Raw genomic sequence first — 18,427 nt, forward strand, 5'->3', positions numbered from 1 at the left:
GATAAGGTTCTTCATGATCCGACTTCCTTCTGTTATTTAACCTTCCTCTACTGCTCCACTAATAGCCTTTGTGACAGCTGTAGTAACTACAGTATATGTAGTTTTCCCAAGATAATAGGCTGGCTCAGCTTTCATGCCTTTACACATGATGTGTCCTTTGCCTCTTACGTCCTCCTCTACTTTGTCTATCCAGTGAACTCCCTGTCATCCTTTAAGATTCAATTCAGATGTAAACTCTTCTGTGAAACTTGCCCTTAAATACTCAGTGGCAGAATTAGATGCTCTCTTCTCTCTTATTATGCCATACATATCTTGTCACCATCTTCTGTGACGGTGCCTGTCACCTCCACTAGCCTGTAAACGTATCCAGCAGAGGGCTGCTTTTTATCTCCTAGTCCTTACTGTCTGGCACAAAGCGGGTGCTCACGGAAAATTAGTTGAATACATCAACAACTATCCGTCAGTGGCACCTGAAGCCATGTCATTGGAGCTAACCCATCATTGCCCATCACACACTGCTCTTCATAGACTACTATTACATTCTCTGTCCTTTGAGGTGGCAATCACGTGCTGGTGGTATTTCTAGTCAGTTAAAATGACAGTATTAACACACTTGCAAACATTCATTTCTTGAAAGAAGGATTAGGGCAGTGTCATAGCCCGGCAGACTGTGAAACGAAGACATTTACCTTCATTCCCCTTGGTACCCTTCAGGTCCGGTTTTTGCGACCACCTTGCTTGAGGCCCTGAGAGGAACTGCACCAGGGCAGGAAGTGAGGAAGCGGAAGTGGGGACCGGCCTGGGCCCTGGGGCCTGATTGGAGTAGGGGGAATATCCTGGGGCGAGGAGGTTTGGCCCCTGGGCAGCGGCCGACTTTCCTCTCAGGTAACAGCCTCTGCTTGGGAGTGGTGATGGGACTCAAGGCGGGTCTGGAAACATCGGCTGCCATCCCACCTCCCGTTTCCTGCCGGCACTGTCGGAGTCCAGATTGGGGCGGGAGGGCGACGAGGCGGTTACCATCCGCAGGAGGCGAAATCCCTGTGGCGTGACGCCATCACGTCCCTCCCGCCTTCTAGGAGCTTCCCTGAGGTCCAGCCTTCCCCTCCGCAGTGCATTGCCGGTTCTCCGAGGGTAATTGCCGGTCTGATTCTCTGTGTGACCGAGCGCCCAACACCTGGCTCATCTGGTACACTGCCATCATCTGAAATGGGGGTTGGATGAATGAAGACGAGGATGCCGAGGAAAGGCCCTGCCCACAGAAAGTTGATTCTTGCTCAGCCTCCACCCGCCATTTTCAAAATTCTTTCCAAAGCATCTCGTTTCTTCCTCCCCCACGGCCCTGTCTGGCGATTATTCTTTGTGTTGTGGATGAGGGTACCGAGACTCAGGGAAGTTGTTAAGTCTTAGGAAATGGCAACGCAGGACCTCAGATCATGGCTTTGAATCCTAATTAAAGGAGAGAGATGAGGCATGTGAGCGTTCAGTGAAGAGTAGCTGTTTACTCCAGGGGGTGAGGTGTGTCTTGTGCACCTCATTCTCCATTTCCTAGAATGGAGCCTGCCACATGGTAAACTCTGGAAGATTATTAGTTGAATAAATTAATGAACACACACTTGGGGCTCAAAAAGATTAGATTTTCTGCCTCTGACAGTATTCTTTTCATCAAAACAATAACACCTCCTAATGGCGTGGTAGTCTCTATAACCATTCTCCCGTAGCATTCTTGACCAAAGCTCATTTCCTTCCGAGTCAAACTCATGTCTATAGGCAGAACCTGTACGAACACAAGAGCTGTTCTTTCCTCATAGTTCCACCTTAAATGCATCTTTTCAGAGATGGCTCCGGGCACTCAGCCTCTTAGATGCTATTGTCATTATTGTCCCAAGTATTTGGATAAAGTCAGTTTAGCTCCTCTGTTCCTTATTATCAATCCTGAAATCAAAAAATTTTTGGAAACCAATTTTCCCTCCAACTCATTTGGTGGTAAAACTTGGCCTGAGGCCATTGTAGTCTTTTTTTTTTTTTTTGAGACGGAGTCTTGCTCTGTCGCCCAGGCTGGAGTGCAGTGGCACAGTCTCGGCTCACTGCAAGCTCCGCCTCCCAGGTTCACGCCATTCTTCCGCCTCAGCCTCCCGAGTAGCTGGGACTACAGGCGCCCGCCACCACGCCCGGCTAATTTTTTGTATTTTTAGTAGAGACGGGGTTTCACCTTGTTAGCCAGGATGGTCTCGATCTCCTGACCTCGTGATCCACCTGCCTCGGCCTCCCAAAGTGCTGGGATTACAGGCGTGAGCCACCGTACCCGGCCCATTTGTAGTCTTTATTCCAAATATTTACATGTTTTTATTGCAGACATGTTAATGTGTTTAATTGTTCAGAGCAGCCCCACACCTTACTGTGGGTATCATGTAATATATGGTATAGATATGGCACTATTATTGAAAATTCCACCCCCCCACCGCACCCAAAAAAGAATTGCCACAACTCATCTGGCCTCAAAGGATTTGGATGAACGATCGTGGACTGATAGTTTAACGACACATGATAAATCATTTCCTGTTAGGATTCAGATGAAATGGAGAGAAGGAAACAGCATTGTGAAAGTGGGCAGATCTAAAAAGAACACTGAAAGACTTTTTCAATGTAATCATTTGTTTTGCTGGGAATTATTTAGGAGAGAAAGCTCCTTAACTGAATGGTAAGTTTTAGTGTGAGGTTCATGTTTTATGTTTCTCCACAAAGCCATACAAATGGTAGGTACTCAAGAAATATCTGTTGATGATTTGAAAATATTTGCTCAAAACTATAGAATTTTACTTGACAATTACAAGAGCTAGATTTTATTTTTTAAATGCCATGCTTTATAGGAGTTTGTGACCATCTGGGCAGCTAGTAAGACCCCGTGTCTAAAAAAATATTTTTTTAAGGCCAAGCACGGTGGCTCACGCCTATAATCCCAGCACTTTGGGAGGCTGGGGCGGGCGGATCACTTGAGGTCGGGAGTTCGAGACCACCCTGGACAATATGGTGAAACCCCGTCTCTACTAAAATTACAAAAAATTAGCTGGGCTTGGTGGCTTGTGGCTATAGTCCTAGCTACTTGGGAGGCTGAGGCAGGAGAATCGCTTGAACCTGGGAGGTGGAGGTTGCAATGAGCCAAGATCGTGCCACTTCACTCCAGCCTGGGTGACACAGCAAGACCCCATCTCAAAAAAAAAATTTTTTTTTTTTTTTAAATTAGTTAGACTTGGTGGTATGCACCTGTAGTCCCAGCTACTTGGGAGGCTGAGGCAGGAGGACTGCTTGAACCCAGGAGTTTGCAAGCAGCCTGGGCTACATAGTGAGGCTTTACCTCAAAAAAAAAAAAAAAAAAAAAAAAGTGATTGTAATTATAAAGCTATAGAATCAGTGCAGGTTTATCCCAAGGCATTGTGTCAATCAATCATTGTGTCATTTGCACAACACATGTTTCTTGAGTACCTACTGTTGCTAATTAGCTGTTAGGGATAGGATTACAGTGGTAAATAAGACAGTCAGGGTCCCTGCCCCAGGGAGCTTCTAGTTTGGTGGTGAAGAAAGGCACTGAGCAAATAACAAATAGGTCAGTACAGATTGTTATAAGTGTAATGAAGGAAATTAACCAGGTGCTGGGGAGACCTAAGTAGTTAGTGTGGTCGGTGAAGACCTCTCAGATCTGTGACACGAAATACCTAACTTCTTCCCTCTATTTCTAAATATTATAGCGAATTGGGTAGCCAGACAACCAACAAATGTGGAAATTTACCCTCTTGGGCACTAATTTTGTCACATCACTATAGTGATAACAGTCTCGCAGTTATTTGATGGTATGTGTAAATAGCATTTTCATATAGTCAGATGTCTAAAAGACAATAAACCAACATATAATTTACAACTAACACCAATTAATTGAGCTCCTTGACTGTCTGAAAAGACAGCAGTAGTAGAATGGTGTCTTACATATTCTGTGTTCATATCACAAGGTAAAGTTCAAGTCATTGTACATTAGTAAGTGATATGAATTCACTTCTCTAGACTTTTTTCCTTGTGATTTTTCTAATGGTTGGGGTTGTATTTATTTCTGAAATGATGTCATGTAAATTCATTTTAAACTACTCTATTGGATTAGAAGGCTATTATTTTGATATTTTTCTGGGTTAGAAAATTCATTTAAGAAAACGGTTTTTAAAAGTTTAAAATACAGGTTAGAGAATGTAGAAAAACCTAAAAATTATGATTGTCCTTCCAAAATATAGATAGGTAGCTATCCAAAAAAGAAAAAAATTTAACATTTGTTGTTCAATTCCAGCAAGTTGTGATTCTAACAAGGCTTTACAAGAAAATAGACTCGTGAAGAAACAGATCAATATTTGTTGCTCTAAGCCAATGTCATAGTGCATCTCTGCCTTGAGTGAGTTTGGTAGAGGGAAAAAAAGGACAATAGAAAAAGAAAACCCTCATGATTGAAAATTTTAATAGCTTACTGAAATAGTATAAATCAGGTTTTCACTGCAGGAAGGAGTCAAATAAAAATGATTGTGTTTGAAGTACAAAAAAGAGAAAATCAGAAAGTTGTAGAAATACAACTTCTCTTTTTCTTCCTAGGGTTAATGATAGTGTCTTTCTGAGAAATCTTTTTCTCTTTTTTTTTTGAGACAGAGTCTCGCTCTGTCGCCCAGGCTGGAGTGGAGTGGCACAGTCTCGGCTCACTGCAAGCTCCGCTTCCTGGATTCACACCATTCTCCTGCCTCAGCCTCCCGAGTAGCTGGGACTACAGGTGCCCGCCACCATGCCTGGCTAATTTTTTGTATTTTTAGTAGAGACAGGGTTTCACCGTGTTAGCCAGGATAGTCTAGGTCTCCTGACCTCGTGATCCACCTGCCTCCGCCTCCTAAAGTGCTGGGATTACAGGCGTGAGCCATCGTGCCCGGCTGAGAAATCTTAATTAAACAGATATTTAATACATTTTCTTATTTATTTATTTATTTTTGAGACAGAGTCTCACTCTATCTCCCAGGTTATAGTGCAGTGGCGTAATCTTGGCTCACTGCAACCTCTGCCTCCCAGGTTCAAACGATTCTCATGCCTCAGCCTCCCAAGTAGCTGGGATTACAGGTGTGTGCCCACCAAGCCCAGCTAATTTTTTGTGTTTTTAGTAGAGATAGGGTTTCGCCATGTTGCCCAGGCTGGTGTTGAACTCCTGAGCTCAGGTGATCTGCCCGCAGCGGCCTCCCAAAGTGCTAGGATTATAGGCGTGAGCCACCACGCCCAACCACTTATACAGGTACATTGTCTGTCTTGCTTAGTTAACAGTGTGTTGTATTTTTACCAAAAAGAGGTTATCTTCTCTTATTTTTTTAAAAAAGAAGTGATAGTTTATTTAGGATGCTTCTAAAAATGTATGTCTTCCTTTAATACACATACAGAAATTAATCAAGCCTGAGCTAGTTATCTGAGAAGGTCAAGGAAGGGAAGCAAAACTAAAAGCAGTGAACACATTTGTTATGGATTTTAACATTTTTTTCTTTTGTATGTGTGCAATTTCTCTAGTAAAATCTGATTATAGATCTTCTAGGTTTCGTTGGATCTGGATGTTCGTCAGGGCTCGAAATCAATTTGATACACCGTCTTGGCAGCTGGCAGTGGTGAATCACTAGGGAAATTGCAAACTAACTGACCCTCCTTAATACAAAATAATGAAAACGAGAAAGGGAATGGTTTCCTATAAACTGAACTGATCATTCACAAGCATTGTGTAGAGTTTGGGGGTTGCATATCCTTTGTAAGTTTCAGTATATGGGCCTCTCTGTGTGTCCTTGTTTTGAGACCTGATAGACACAGGCTGATCACTGCAGGATTTAGAGAAATCCTTGTATTATTTGAGTCTTACTATTGACACTGTTTAATCCTAAACTCATTCTTCTTTTTCCAAAGGTGAACAAATAAAGTAATTTAACCTTTCCCTCTAATTTACCAGGCTTATCTGGACTACAATAGTGGTTTTAGGGTACCATGAGTTAGCTGTGGAGTACACTGATGTGCAGCTGTTTGTCTTCATAGCTGATCCTCCTTTCTTTTAGGTTTAGCAGGCAAGCAGATTGCATTTAGATCTGATTCTCAGGACTTGTAGTTCTAAAAACAATACAGTCATAGGGTCAGTAGGTGATTCTAAGACTCAATTTTACCCCCATTTTAGTTACTCTCAGAACATAATATTTTTATACATGACAATATATCTTAAGAGATGCCTGAAATCCTAGCATTTCATGAGGCTAAAGTGGGAGGATCACTTGAGGCCAGGAACTTTTGACCAGCCTGTGCAACATATGGAGACCCCCATCTCTACAAAATATTTAAAAATTAGCCAGGCAGGCTGGGTGCAGTGGCTCACGGCTGTAATCCCAGCACTTTGGGAGGCTGAGGCGGAAGGATCATGAGGTCAGGAGTTCGAGACCAGCCTGACCAACATGGTGAAACCCCATCTGTACTAAAAATACAAAAATTAGCCAGGTGTGGTGGCATGCACTTGTAATCTCAGCTGCTCAGGAGCCTGAGGCAGGAGAATTGCTTGAACCCAGGAGGCAGAGGTTGCAGTGAGCAAAGATCGCGTCACTGCACTTAGCCTGGGCAACAGAGGGAGACTCCGTCTCAAAATAAAAAAAAAAAAAAAATGGCAAGGCACACACCTTGGGAGGCTAAGGCCAGAGAATTGCATGAACCTAGGAGTTTGAGGCTGCAGTGAGCTATGACTGCACCACTGTACTTCGGCCTGGGAAACAGGGCAATACCCTGTCTCTGGAAAAAAAAAAAAAAAGAAATGTCAGAGTGCAAGTTCTGTTTTTTAAAATGTTGACTTGTCTACTGTCCACGTAATGCTTTGTAGCCATTATATTTCTGGCCAAAGAGGTTGGATGATATTTTCTGCAGGAACTTCTATGACTAGAAAGACAACCTGTATTTCTTTAAATAATATAGGCCAATTTCTCATGAGGGATTTTCCCATACCTATCCTAGGAACAGTTATATGGTACCCTCGATTCTGGCTGTTGTAAGTGAGGGGCTGATGTGGAAACAAAACCTAGATTTGCAGACTGATTTAGTCTTCTATAGACTTAAAAAAAAGTTTAATTTTAATTTTTTTGTGCTTTCCTTGCAGGAAATTGATACTTTATCAACGTAGAGATTAATTATTTGTATTTGGGAGCAGCAGAACTGGGGACCAATTACCTGTCAAGAGTTTTATAAACCAGTGACATAAACTGTTATTCGATTGCTTTCATCCCCCATCTCACCTTGGAACTTGTATTACTTATGGCGTTCAGGAGACAAGTGAAAAACTTTGTGAAAAATTACTCAGATGCTGAAATAAAAGTCAGGGAAGCAACTTCTAATGACCCTTGGGGTCCCTCTAGTTCTCTGATGCTAGATATCAGTGACTTGACTTTCAACACAATTTCTCTCTCAGAGATTATGAATATGCTATGGCACAGACTCAATGACCATGGGAAGAACTGGCGCCACGTGTATAAATCCCTTACGCTAATGGATTATCTCATCAAGAATGGATCAAAGAAAGTTGTTCAGCATTGCAGAGAGGGGTTCTGTAACCTTCAAACACTAAAAGATTTTCAGCACATAGATGAAGCTGGAAAAGACCAAGGTAATGGTTAAAGAAGTTTATATAAGCTGGTGCTTGGGAGGCTGAGGTGGGAGGATCGCATGAGCCCAGGCGTTTGATGCTGTAATGAGGAAAGATTGCACCTGTGAATAGCCACTGTACTCTAGCCTGGGCAACATAGCGAGACCCCGATCTCTAAAGTTTAAAACAAAAGTTTATAGCATGTGCCAATAAAGATTAGGAGGTTTGGGGGATCATTTTATATCAGGAGGTGGGGAAGAGTTGTACTTAAATGTACTAGCTATCTTTCCTCTGGGACAGTTATAGTTTCCAATTTAATCCTCTGTATTGAGTCTTCAGTGCCTTAGAGAACAATACTTTTTTCAAAAGGAAAAAAAAAGCGAACACACTTAGGTTTCTGATAAAATGATACCTCATAGAAAATGAATAAAGTGAATAAAACAGGAGGCATGGCAATTTGGTGTAATAATGTCACTGTAATTCATAATTATAATTAAACTGGAATTTAGTCATAAATTAAGGAAATATTTCCACAGGTTGGAATCTTCAAAGACTATCTAGATGGAAGCAGTTAAATGAATACAAAAATTTAGATCATAAAATAATTCTTTCGGGGGCGGAAGAGGAGGTGCAGTAGGGAAAGGATAGGATCCTGAGATGATTCAGTAGTGCCTGATATTCTACAGTGGCAAAAGGCTCAGCACTTCCTCTCCTGCTACCGTAAAATTATAATTTGTGTTTAAAGTGAATAGTCTTATGAATCACGAGAAGAGGATAAAATTCAGAGCATTCTCTCTGGGGAGCATGCATTTTAAAAATAGACCTTTTTTTAAGGGCAGTTTTAGGTTTACAGAAAAATTATGCAGAAAGTTACGCAGAGTTCCCACTTACCCTTCCCCACTCAGACACAATTTCTCCTAATAGCATCTTGCATTAGTGTGGTCCATTTGTTACAATTTATAAGCAAATGCTGATACATTATTGTTAATGAAAGTTCATATCTTACATTAGGATTTACTCTTTGTGTTCTACAGTTCTATGGGTTTTGAAAAATGCATGGTGTCATGTGTCCTCCATTCCACTATCATACAGAGTACATATGTCCTGTGCTCCACCTTTTCATCCTTTTCCTCTCCCCTTGAATCCCTGGCAACCACTGGTCTTTTTATCATCTCTGTAGTTTTGCCTTTTCAGATGTCATAGAGTTGGAATCTTAAAGTATGTAGCTTTTTCAGACTGGTTTCTTTCACTTGGCAATATGCATTTAAGATTCCTCCATGTCCTGAATGGCGTAAACCCGGGAGGCGGAGCTTGCAGTGAGCCGAGATCCGACCACTGCACTCCAGCCTGGGTGACAGAGCGAGACTCCGTCTCAAAAAAATAAAAGATTCCTCCATGTCCTTTCATAGCTTGAGAGTTTTGTTTTTTCTTCTCTTTTTTTTTTTTAAAAAAAATTTATTGAGATATAATTCACATGCCATACAATTCACCCATTTAAGGTGTACAGTTATGTGGATTTTGGTATATTACAGTATAATTTTTCAAAATTATAACTATAACATAAAATTTGCCTTTGTAAGTATACAATTCAGTTGCATTAATTACATTCACAATGTTGTGCAGCCATCACCACTCTTGGTAGAACTCTTTCATCCCCCCAAACAGAAACCCCATAACCATTAAGCAATAGCTCCCCATTCCCATTCCACCAAGGCCCTATCTGTCTCTCTAAATTTTCCTGTTCTAGGTATCTCATGTAAGTGGAATCATACAGTATTTGTTCTTTTGTGTCTGACTTATTTCAGTTACTATAATGTCCTCAGGGTTGTCATGTTGTAGGATGTATCAGAACTTTATTCCTTTTATGTCTGAATAATATTCTATTGTATGTACATTATGCATTTTAAAAATTTACTCATCTGTTGATAGACTCTTGGGTTGTTTCTTTTAGCTATTGTGAATAGTGTTCCACTGAACATGGGAGTGTAAGTATCAATTCAAGTTCTGGCTTTCAGTTTATTTGGGTGTATACTTAGGAGTGGAATTGTTTGATCATATAGTAATTCAGTGTTTAGCTTTTTGAGGAGCTGCTAAATTTTTCCATAGTGGCTGTATCCATTTTACATCTCCACTGGCAGTTTAAAAATGTCCCAGTTTTTCTGTATTCTTGCCAGCACTTGTTATTATCCTTTTTTGTTGTTGTTGATTATAGCTATCCTACTGGTTGTGAAGTGGTATCTCATTGTGGTTTTGATTTACATTTCCCTAAAGACTAATGATGTTGAACATCTTTTCATGTCGTTGTTGGCAATTTCTATGTCTTTTCTGGTGTAACGTCTATTCAAATCCTTTGCCGATTATTAACTTTTTAAGACAACTTTTTGAGTATTAAAAGTTCTTTATATATTCTGGATACAAGACCCTTATCAGAGAAGTGATATGCAAGTATCTTCTCTGATTCTGTAGATTCCTTTAATTTTGTTGGAGGTGTCTTTGATGCACAAAAATTTTAAAGTTTGAATTGCAATGTGTAATTTTTTCCCTTGGTTACTTGTGCTTTAGGGGTCATATATATAAGAAACTATGGGCTCCATTGTGTAATCCAGGATCATGAAGATTTATACCTATCTTTTCTAAGAGATTTATAGTTTTAGCTTGTACATTCAGGTCCTGAGTCCTTTTTGAATTAATTTGTGTATGTGCTGTGAAGTTTAACTTCATTCTTTTTCATGAAGATGCCCTGCTACCATTTATCGAAAAGACCATTTTTTCCCTATTGAGTTATATTGGCATCCTCGCAAAAATCAATCAACCAAATAAGATGTATGGGCTTATTTCTGTACTCCCAGTTGTTTCATTGATCTATATGTCAGGCCTTATGCCAGTACCATACTGTTTTGATTACAGTAGCTTTGTAGTAAGTTTTGAAATTAAGGAGTGTGAGTTCTCCAACATTGTTCTTTTATAAGCTTTTTTTTTTTTTTTTCCTTCTATTCTGAGTCTCTTGCATTTTCATTTGAAGTTTAACACCAGCTTATGAATTTCTGTTAAAAAGATGGCTAGGGCCAGGTGTGGTGACTTACACCTATAATCCCAGCATTTTGGGAGGTAGAGGCAGTCAGATCACTTGAGGCCAGGAGGTCAAGACCAGCCTGGCCAACATGGAGAAACCCCATCTTTACTAAAAGTGCCAAAAATTAGCCAGGTATGGTGGCACACACTTGTAATCCCAGCTACCTGGAGGCTGAGGCATGAGAATTGCTTGAACCTAGGAGGTGAAGGTTGCAATGAGCCAAGATCACACCACTGCACTCCAGCCTGGGCAACAGAGTAAGACCCTGTCTCAAGGGGGGAAAAAAAAAATGGCTAGAATTTGGCTGGAATTTTGATGGGCTTACATTGAATCTGTAGATCAATTTGGGGTATATTGTCATTTTAACAATACTAATTTCTCCAATCTTTGTACACAGGATGTCTTTCTTTTTATTTAGATATTTTTTCACTTCTTTCAACAGTGCTGTGTAGGTTTTGGTATACAAGTCTTGCATTTCTTAAGTTTTTTTCATTTTAAAGATTATTTTCCAGTTAATTTCAGAAGTTCTTGCATTTCTGAAAGTTATTTCTAAGCATTTTAGTCTTTTTAAAACTCCAATAAATGGAATTTTTTTTTTTTTTTTTTTTTTTTTTTTTTTTTTTTTTTTTTTTTTTTTGAGGCAGAGTCTCACTCTGTCGCCCAGGCTGGAGTGCGGTGGCACCATCTTGTCTTACTGCAAGCTCCACCTCCTGGGTTCACACCATTCTCCTGCCTCAGCCTCCGGAGTAGCTGGGACTCAGGCTGGAATTGTCTTCTTAATTTCATTTTCAGATTTTTCATGGCTGGTGTATAGAAATACACCTGATTAACTGATTTTTGTATGTTGATCTGTCTACTAGATCCCGTCATGTACAAATAGTTTCACTTCTTCCTCTCCAACCTAGATTCCTTGGCTAGAAAGAAGTGTTGAGAGCAGACATCCCGTCTTGTTCCTGCTCTTTGGAGGAAAGCTTCCTGTCATCAAGTATGTTAGCTATGGGTTTTTTCATAGATGTTCTTTATCAGGGTGAGGAAGTTCTCTTCTATTCCTAGTTGTTGAGTGTTTTTATCATGAAAGAAAGTTGTCTTTTTATGCATTTGTACCTTTTATATGTATAAGATAAGGTATACATGGATGTGTTTAAGTTGACTATCATAAAGATCTTTCAGATTCCCTAACAGTTGATCTTAGCACCAAAGCAAGTACAAGTACACTGTGCTAGACTTTATGAATATTCTTGATAATTTATTACCACCAAGAGAGCAAGAAAAATGCAAATTAGAACTGAAATGTCAACAGAAGCATAGTGCATTCATTTGTTGATTATAGAAGTTACATTAGCAATTGATAGATAACATTGTACACATTATTCACTAATACAAATTAATGAAAAAGATTCCATTAGGGGAAAATACTATCTTTTACGTATTTCTCTTTGTGTATTTTTTCTTTTTTTTTCTTTGAGATGGAATCTCACTCTGTCACCCAGGCTGGAGTGCAGTGGTGCTATCTCGGCTCACTGCAACCTCTGCCCCCAGGTTCAAGTGATTCTCCTGCCTCAGCCTCCCGAGTAGCTGGGACTACAGGCACCTGCTACTGTGCCCTGCTAATTTTTGTATTTTTAGTAGAGACAGGGTTTCACCATCTTGGGCAGGCTGGTCTTGAACTCCTGACCTAGTGATTCACTCGCCTCAGCCTCCCAAAGTGCTGGGATTACAGGTGTGAGCCACCATGCCCAGCCCTCTTTGTGTGTTTTCTAATGAATGTGATATACTAGAAGAGTAGCTGTTGCCATAATTTCACTCGTACTTAAATAAATGTGCATTCATTGAGGATATATACTTGCATAACAATTTGTTACTGCTGGGGTATATAGTCAAAATAGTTTGCAAACCACTGGCTCTCAGGATAAAGTCAGGCCCCTTAACATGTTTCCAATCTACTTTTCTGCTCTTACTTCCCTAGTCCTCAATGTAGCACATTGCATTAACAGTCATTCCTAATATATTGTTTCCTTACACATTTCTGTGCTTATACTTAAGATTTGTCTTTCCCCTTGAAATATTCTTTTATCGCTGTCCATGTTTTGAACTCCTACTTAATCTCCAAATCCTAGCTCAGAATCCTTTTTCCCTCTATCCCCAACTACTCTTTCCCTCATTGGGCGGAATTAATTGCTGCAGTACTTTATTCATAATATCAAAGCAGTGCTTTTTATGGTATATTTTATTGATTTTATGTGTCTCATTTTAACTAGATTGTAAGGGCATGTACCATATGTTAATCATCCTTTCACCGTCAGGCCTGCACAGAGTAGACAGTAAATTTTTATCAAATGGAAGTCATATAAAAAAACAAGAAAGAAAAACTGCTAGATAAAAATGATTTTGTTGACTCGGAGAAGAAAGAAGGCAGTGTCAAGTCTGTACTGAGAAGTGAATGAAAGAGAAATTATTTGGTCCAAGTAATCTATATCTGGAGCCTGCCTTAGTTACAGGTTATCAAGAGAGATGAAGACAAAAGAAGATATTATAGAAAAAAAGGCTTTCTTGGCTCTCTTCTTTGGTCTTTACACTTGCTGTTCCCTTTGCCTGGAATGCTGTTGTCCAGAAACCTGCATGGCTTTCTCAGAAAGTCTTATTAGAGGTCTTCTAATTCTACCCTAGTTATAAAAAACAGCCCGGCCTCCTCGTTGCACTGACATGCCCTGGCCACCTTCTGTTTCATTTTTCCCCATAGCGCTTCTCATCTGACATAGTGTATATTCTATTTTAGGATGCGTTTATTGTCTATCCCTACTAAAGTGTGCATTTCACGACGGCAGGGACATTTTACCTTTTATGTCCGCTTCGTCCATGCCCCATCTCCAGTATCTTCAGCAGTGCCTGTCACATGGTACATGCACAGTAATTAATAATAATTATACTAGTAGGAAAAACATTGGGAAACAGATAGGAAAAATTGGGAAACATCAGAGAATAGTAAGTGACTTTTTCAAATCATTTCTCAACACATTTTTCTTTAATCTCTAGACAACTTTTCAGGTGATATCTCTCTGAATTTAAGCAGTGAGTCTAATTGTTAATCTGAAAAACTTAATTCATGATTTTCCATGTGTTTTCAGACTTTGGTGACATTCTGTATTGTACTTACTGTAGTTCTAAAAGAATCACCAATTGGATACATTGCTTTAAAGTTAAAAGTACTTCACAGGAAACACTGTCTAGGCTATAGAAGGACATATTGAGCATATTGTTTGAAAATGTAACTAACGTAGTGTTTAAAAATAAATTTATTCTGTATTTGCTAACTTGTGGGCTCTTTTATTAGCAAGCATGTTTACTACACTTTGTAACAAGTAGTATTCTCAACACTTGGCATGCATGAATTCATTTAATCTTCACAACAGCCCTTTGAGATGGGAAATGTTATTGGCTCCTTTTTGCTGATGAGGAAACCAAGCTGCAAAGAGGTTGAATAACTCTTCACACAGCTAGTTAGTGGTAGAGACAAGATTGCAATCTAAGCATTTGGCTCCAGAATACATGTTCTCAACAACTACAGTATATTGTTGGATGAAAGAATTAAGAATGCTATCCTCATCCTGATCATTCTGTTCACTCCTTTACTCCATCCCGTCAGCATGTGTCATGTTTCCAGCTTTGACCAAACATTTAACCAATTACATACAGCAGGATGGAAGGGGCTGAGACTGAACTAACTCTGATCACTATCCTGGGACAAGAATTCAGAAATTTAGCCTTTTTATTAAAAAGTTTTTTAAAAATATACTTTGTTTTTTTAGAACAGTTTCAGATTCACAGCAAGATTGAGAGGAAAATACTGTGTTCCCAAATACCTTCTTCCTCTGTACATGCATAGCCTCCCCCATCATAAACATCCTCAACCAAAGTGGTACATTTGCTACTGTCGATGAATATACAGTTACATATCATTTTTACCCAAAGTCCATAGCTTACTTTAAGGTGTACTCTTGGTGTTGTACATTTTATAGGTTTGGACAAATGTACAATTACGTGTACTCATCATTATAATATCACGCAGAGTAGTTTCACTGCCCTAAAATTTTTCTGTGCTCTGCCTGTTTTTTCCTCCCTCCTTTAGCCCCTGCAACCATTGATCTTTTTACTGTCTCCATAATTTTTCCTTTTCTAAAATGTCATTTAGTTGGAATCATTCAACATGTACGCTTTCAAGTAGGCTTCTGTCACTGGGCTGGAGTGCAGTGGCATTATCAGAGGTCACTGAAGCCTTGAACTCCTGGGCTTAAGGGACCCTCTCAGAGGAGAATCAGCTTCCAGAGTAGCTGGGACTGTAGATGCACACCACCACACCCAGCTCATTTTAAAATTTTTTGTGGAGACAAAGTCTCACTACTTGCCCAGGCTGGTCTTGAATTTGTGGCCTCAAGCAATCCTCCTACCTTGGCTTCCCGAAGTGTTGGTATTATAGGCATGAGCCATTGTGCCCAGCCTCATTTCCTTTTAGCACTTAATAGTAGCCCATTGTCGGGATGAATCACAGTATATTTATCCATTCAGCTACTGAATGTCACCTTGATTGCTTCCAAGTTTTGGCAATTACAAATAAACAACTGTATGAAGTTTTTTATGTGGACAATAATTTTCAACTCCTTTGAGTAAATACCAAGGAACCTGATGTACTCAATTGTATGGCAAGAGTGTTTAGTTTTATAAGAAACTGCCAAACTGTCTTTTAAAGTGGCAGCCCCATTTTGCATTCTCACCAGCAATAATGAGAGTTCCTGATGCTTTACGTCTTTACCAGCACTTGGTGTTGTCAGTGTTTTGAATTTTGGTCATCCTAATAGGTATGTATATAGTATCTCTTATTGTTATTTTAGTGTGCATGTCCTTAATGTATGATGTGGAGGATCTTTCATATGCTTACTTGCCATCTGTATATATATATATTTTTTTGTTTTTTTGTTTTTTTTTTTTGAGACAGAGTCTTGCTCTGCTGCCCAGGCTGGAGTGCAGTGGTCGGATCTCAGCTCACTGCAAGCTCCGCCTCCTGGGTTTACGGCATTCTCCTGCCTCAGCCTCCTGAGTAGCTGGGACTACAGACGCCCGCCACCGCGCCCGGCTAGTTTTTTGTATTTTTTTAGTAGAGACAGGGTTTCACCGTGTTAGCCAGGATGGTCTCAATCTCCTGACCTCATGATCCGCCCGTCTCGGCCTCCCAAAGTGCTGGGATTACAGGCTTGAGCCACCGCACCCGGCCGTGTTTTTTTTTCTTTTTTTGAGATGGAGTCTCACTGTGTTGCCCAGGCTGGAGTGCAGTGGCGTGATCTTGGCTCACTGCAAGCTCCGCCTCCCGGGTTCATGCCATTCTCCTGCCTCAGCTTCCCAAGTAGCTGGGACTACAGGCACCCTACGCCCAGCTAATTTTTTTGTACTTTTTAGTAGAGATGGGGTTTCACTGTCTTAGCCAGGATGGTCTTGATCTCCTGACCTCATGTTCCACCTGTCTTGGCCTCCGAAAGTGTTGGGATTACAGGTGTGAGCCACTGCGCCCAGCCTGTATATCTTCTTTAATGAGGTGTATGTTAAGGTTTTAGGCCCATTCTTAAGTCAGGTTGTTTGTTTTTATTGTTCAGTTTTAAGAATTCTGTGTATATTTCAGATAACACTCCTTCGTCTCATTTTTTTTTTTTTTTTTGCAAATATTTTCTCCCAGTCTGTGTCTCATCTTTTCATTTTCTTGACCATGTCTTTTGCATATCAGAAAGTTTAATTTTAATGAATAACACTATACTGCCTCATGGGTAGTGCTAGTACCTTATAATAATAAAATAATTCTGATTTCTTCTTCCCATCCCTTGTATCATTGCTGTTACTTATCTTGCTTATACATAAGCATATGTGTAAGCATGTATAATCAAATACATTGTTGCTGTTATTGTTTTATTAATAAATAATAAGAAAGTTTTTATTTTCACTTACTTCTTTTCTGATGCAGTTCATTTCTTTATGCAGATCTGAGTTTCTGAACTTTATCATTTTCCATTTCTGTAAAGAATTTCTTTGAACATTTTTTGCAAGGTAGGTTACCGGCAACAAATTCCCTCAATTTTTGTTTGACTAAAAAAGTCTTTATTTCTCCTTCACTTTCTTAGTTTTGGTTTCTGAGAAGTTGAATGTAATTCTTATCTTTGTTCCTCTATATGTAAGGTGTTTTTTTCCTCTGGTTTCTTTCAGGAGTATTTTTTTTTTTTGAAAAAAAATTTCCATTTATCCTGCTTAATGTTCTCTGAGCTTCCTTGATCTGTGGTTAGTGTATAACATTAATTTGGGGAAATTATCAGTGACTGTTGTTTCAAATATTTCTCCTGTTCCTGTGTCTCTCTCCTTTGTTAATTTCCATTACACATATGTTACACCTTTTATAGTTGTCCCATAGTTCTTGGATGTTCTGTTCTTGTTATTTATTGTCGTTGTCATTCAGCTTTTCTCATCACTTTTCAGTTTTAGTGGTTTCTATTGAGATGTCCTCCAGCTCAAAGATTCTTTCCTCAACTGTGTCCAATCTCCCAGAAAGCCTGCCAAAGGCATTCTTCATTTCTGTTACAATATTTTTGATCGCTAGCATTTCTTTTTGATTCTTTCTTAGAATTTCCATCTCTGTGCTTACATTGCTCATCTGTGCTGCGTGCTGTCCACATTATCCATTAGAGCCCTTACATCTTAATCATAGTTATTTTAAATTCCTAGTCTAATAATTCTAATATCAGCCCTATCTGCACCTGGTTTTGTTGCTTGTTCTGTCTCCTCAAACTGCGATTTTGCCTTTTAGTATGTCTTGTAATTTTTTCTTGATAGCTGGGCATGAGGTACAATAAGAGGATCTCAGGTAAATAAGCCTTTAGTGATGTGGCAGTAAGTTAAGCTTACTGATCTTCCAGATCAGTTAGGCTCTGATAACACCCCGTCAGGTTAGGCTTTGGTTAACTAGCTTCTCCTAAGGGCAGAACTTGTTAAGAACAGAATGCTCTGGAAAATTCTGAATGGTTCCTTTTTCCCTCCCCCTGCTAGAAGCACCAGGGGATTTTTCTCCAGTATTTACTGCGAGAACTTGGTCCAGCTCCTTGAGGTAAAACAAAAGTAGGGGAGGCCTGAAGACTTCCCCTGGAGGTTTGATCTCTCAGTTATAGTTCACGCTTCCCGACCTCAGCACTTTTTTCCTTGGAGGTTTCTGCTCCAGCAAGCCACGATTCTCTGTACTGTATTCGCCTGTCAGTCTCAATGTGGGGCTCAGTGGTTTGCCCTGTGACTATATCTCTCTGATGGGTCCAAGAAGAGTTGTTGATTTTTCTGTATGTTCAGATTTTTACTTGTTAGAATGGAGTGGCAACTCCAACTTTTTACATTTTGGATCAGAAGTCAGGTTTATCCTTTTTTATCCATTTCTAAGTTATTTAGGTCAAGGATGGTACAAGCAGCATACACCATGTACTCTTTATGGTGACTTTAAAAATCCTTCATTAAGTATAACTAATTTGAAGGTCTTGAGTAAACAGCTAGAAATAGTTGGCAAGGTTGGGTCAGTCTCTTTTATCTTAAGTGAAGGCCCATTACAATTTAGGCTCAACCTCACAAGAGTGGGCACCATAGTTACCACAGGTGATTCCAGGTTCCCAGGTGATCGTCCTGAA

At 39.8% G+C, this 18,427-nt stretch overlaps 1 protein-coding gene across 1 annotated transcript in view; it reads left to right on the forward strand.

Annotated features, from left to right (window-relative positions):
* Positions 1–625: 625 nt before the first annotated feature.
* Positions 626–18,427, forward strand: part of ENTHD1 (ENTH domain containing 1) — a 150,036-nt gene continuing 132,234 nt past the window's right edge. Inside the window, exons 1-2 of the mRNA XM_007975853.3 lie at positions 626–885; positions 7,175–7,678. Coding sequence (XP_007974044.3) covers positions 7,330–7,678 — 349 coding nt within the window. The 5' untranslated portion in view covers positions 626–885; positions 7,175–7,329. The remainder of the gene's footprint in view (positions 886–7,174; positions 7,679–18,427) is intronic.

Source organism: Chlorocebus sabaeus, chromosome 19 (genome assembly GCF_047675955.1).
Source record: "Chlorocebus sabaeus isolate Y175 chromosome 19, mChlSab1.0.hap1, whole genome shotgun sequence".
Taxonomy (NCBI): Eukaryota; Metazoa; Chordata; class Mammalia; order Primates; family Cercopithecidae; genus Chlorocebus; species Chlorocebus sabaeus.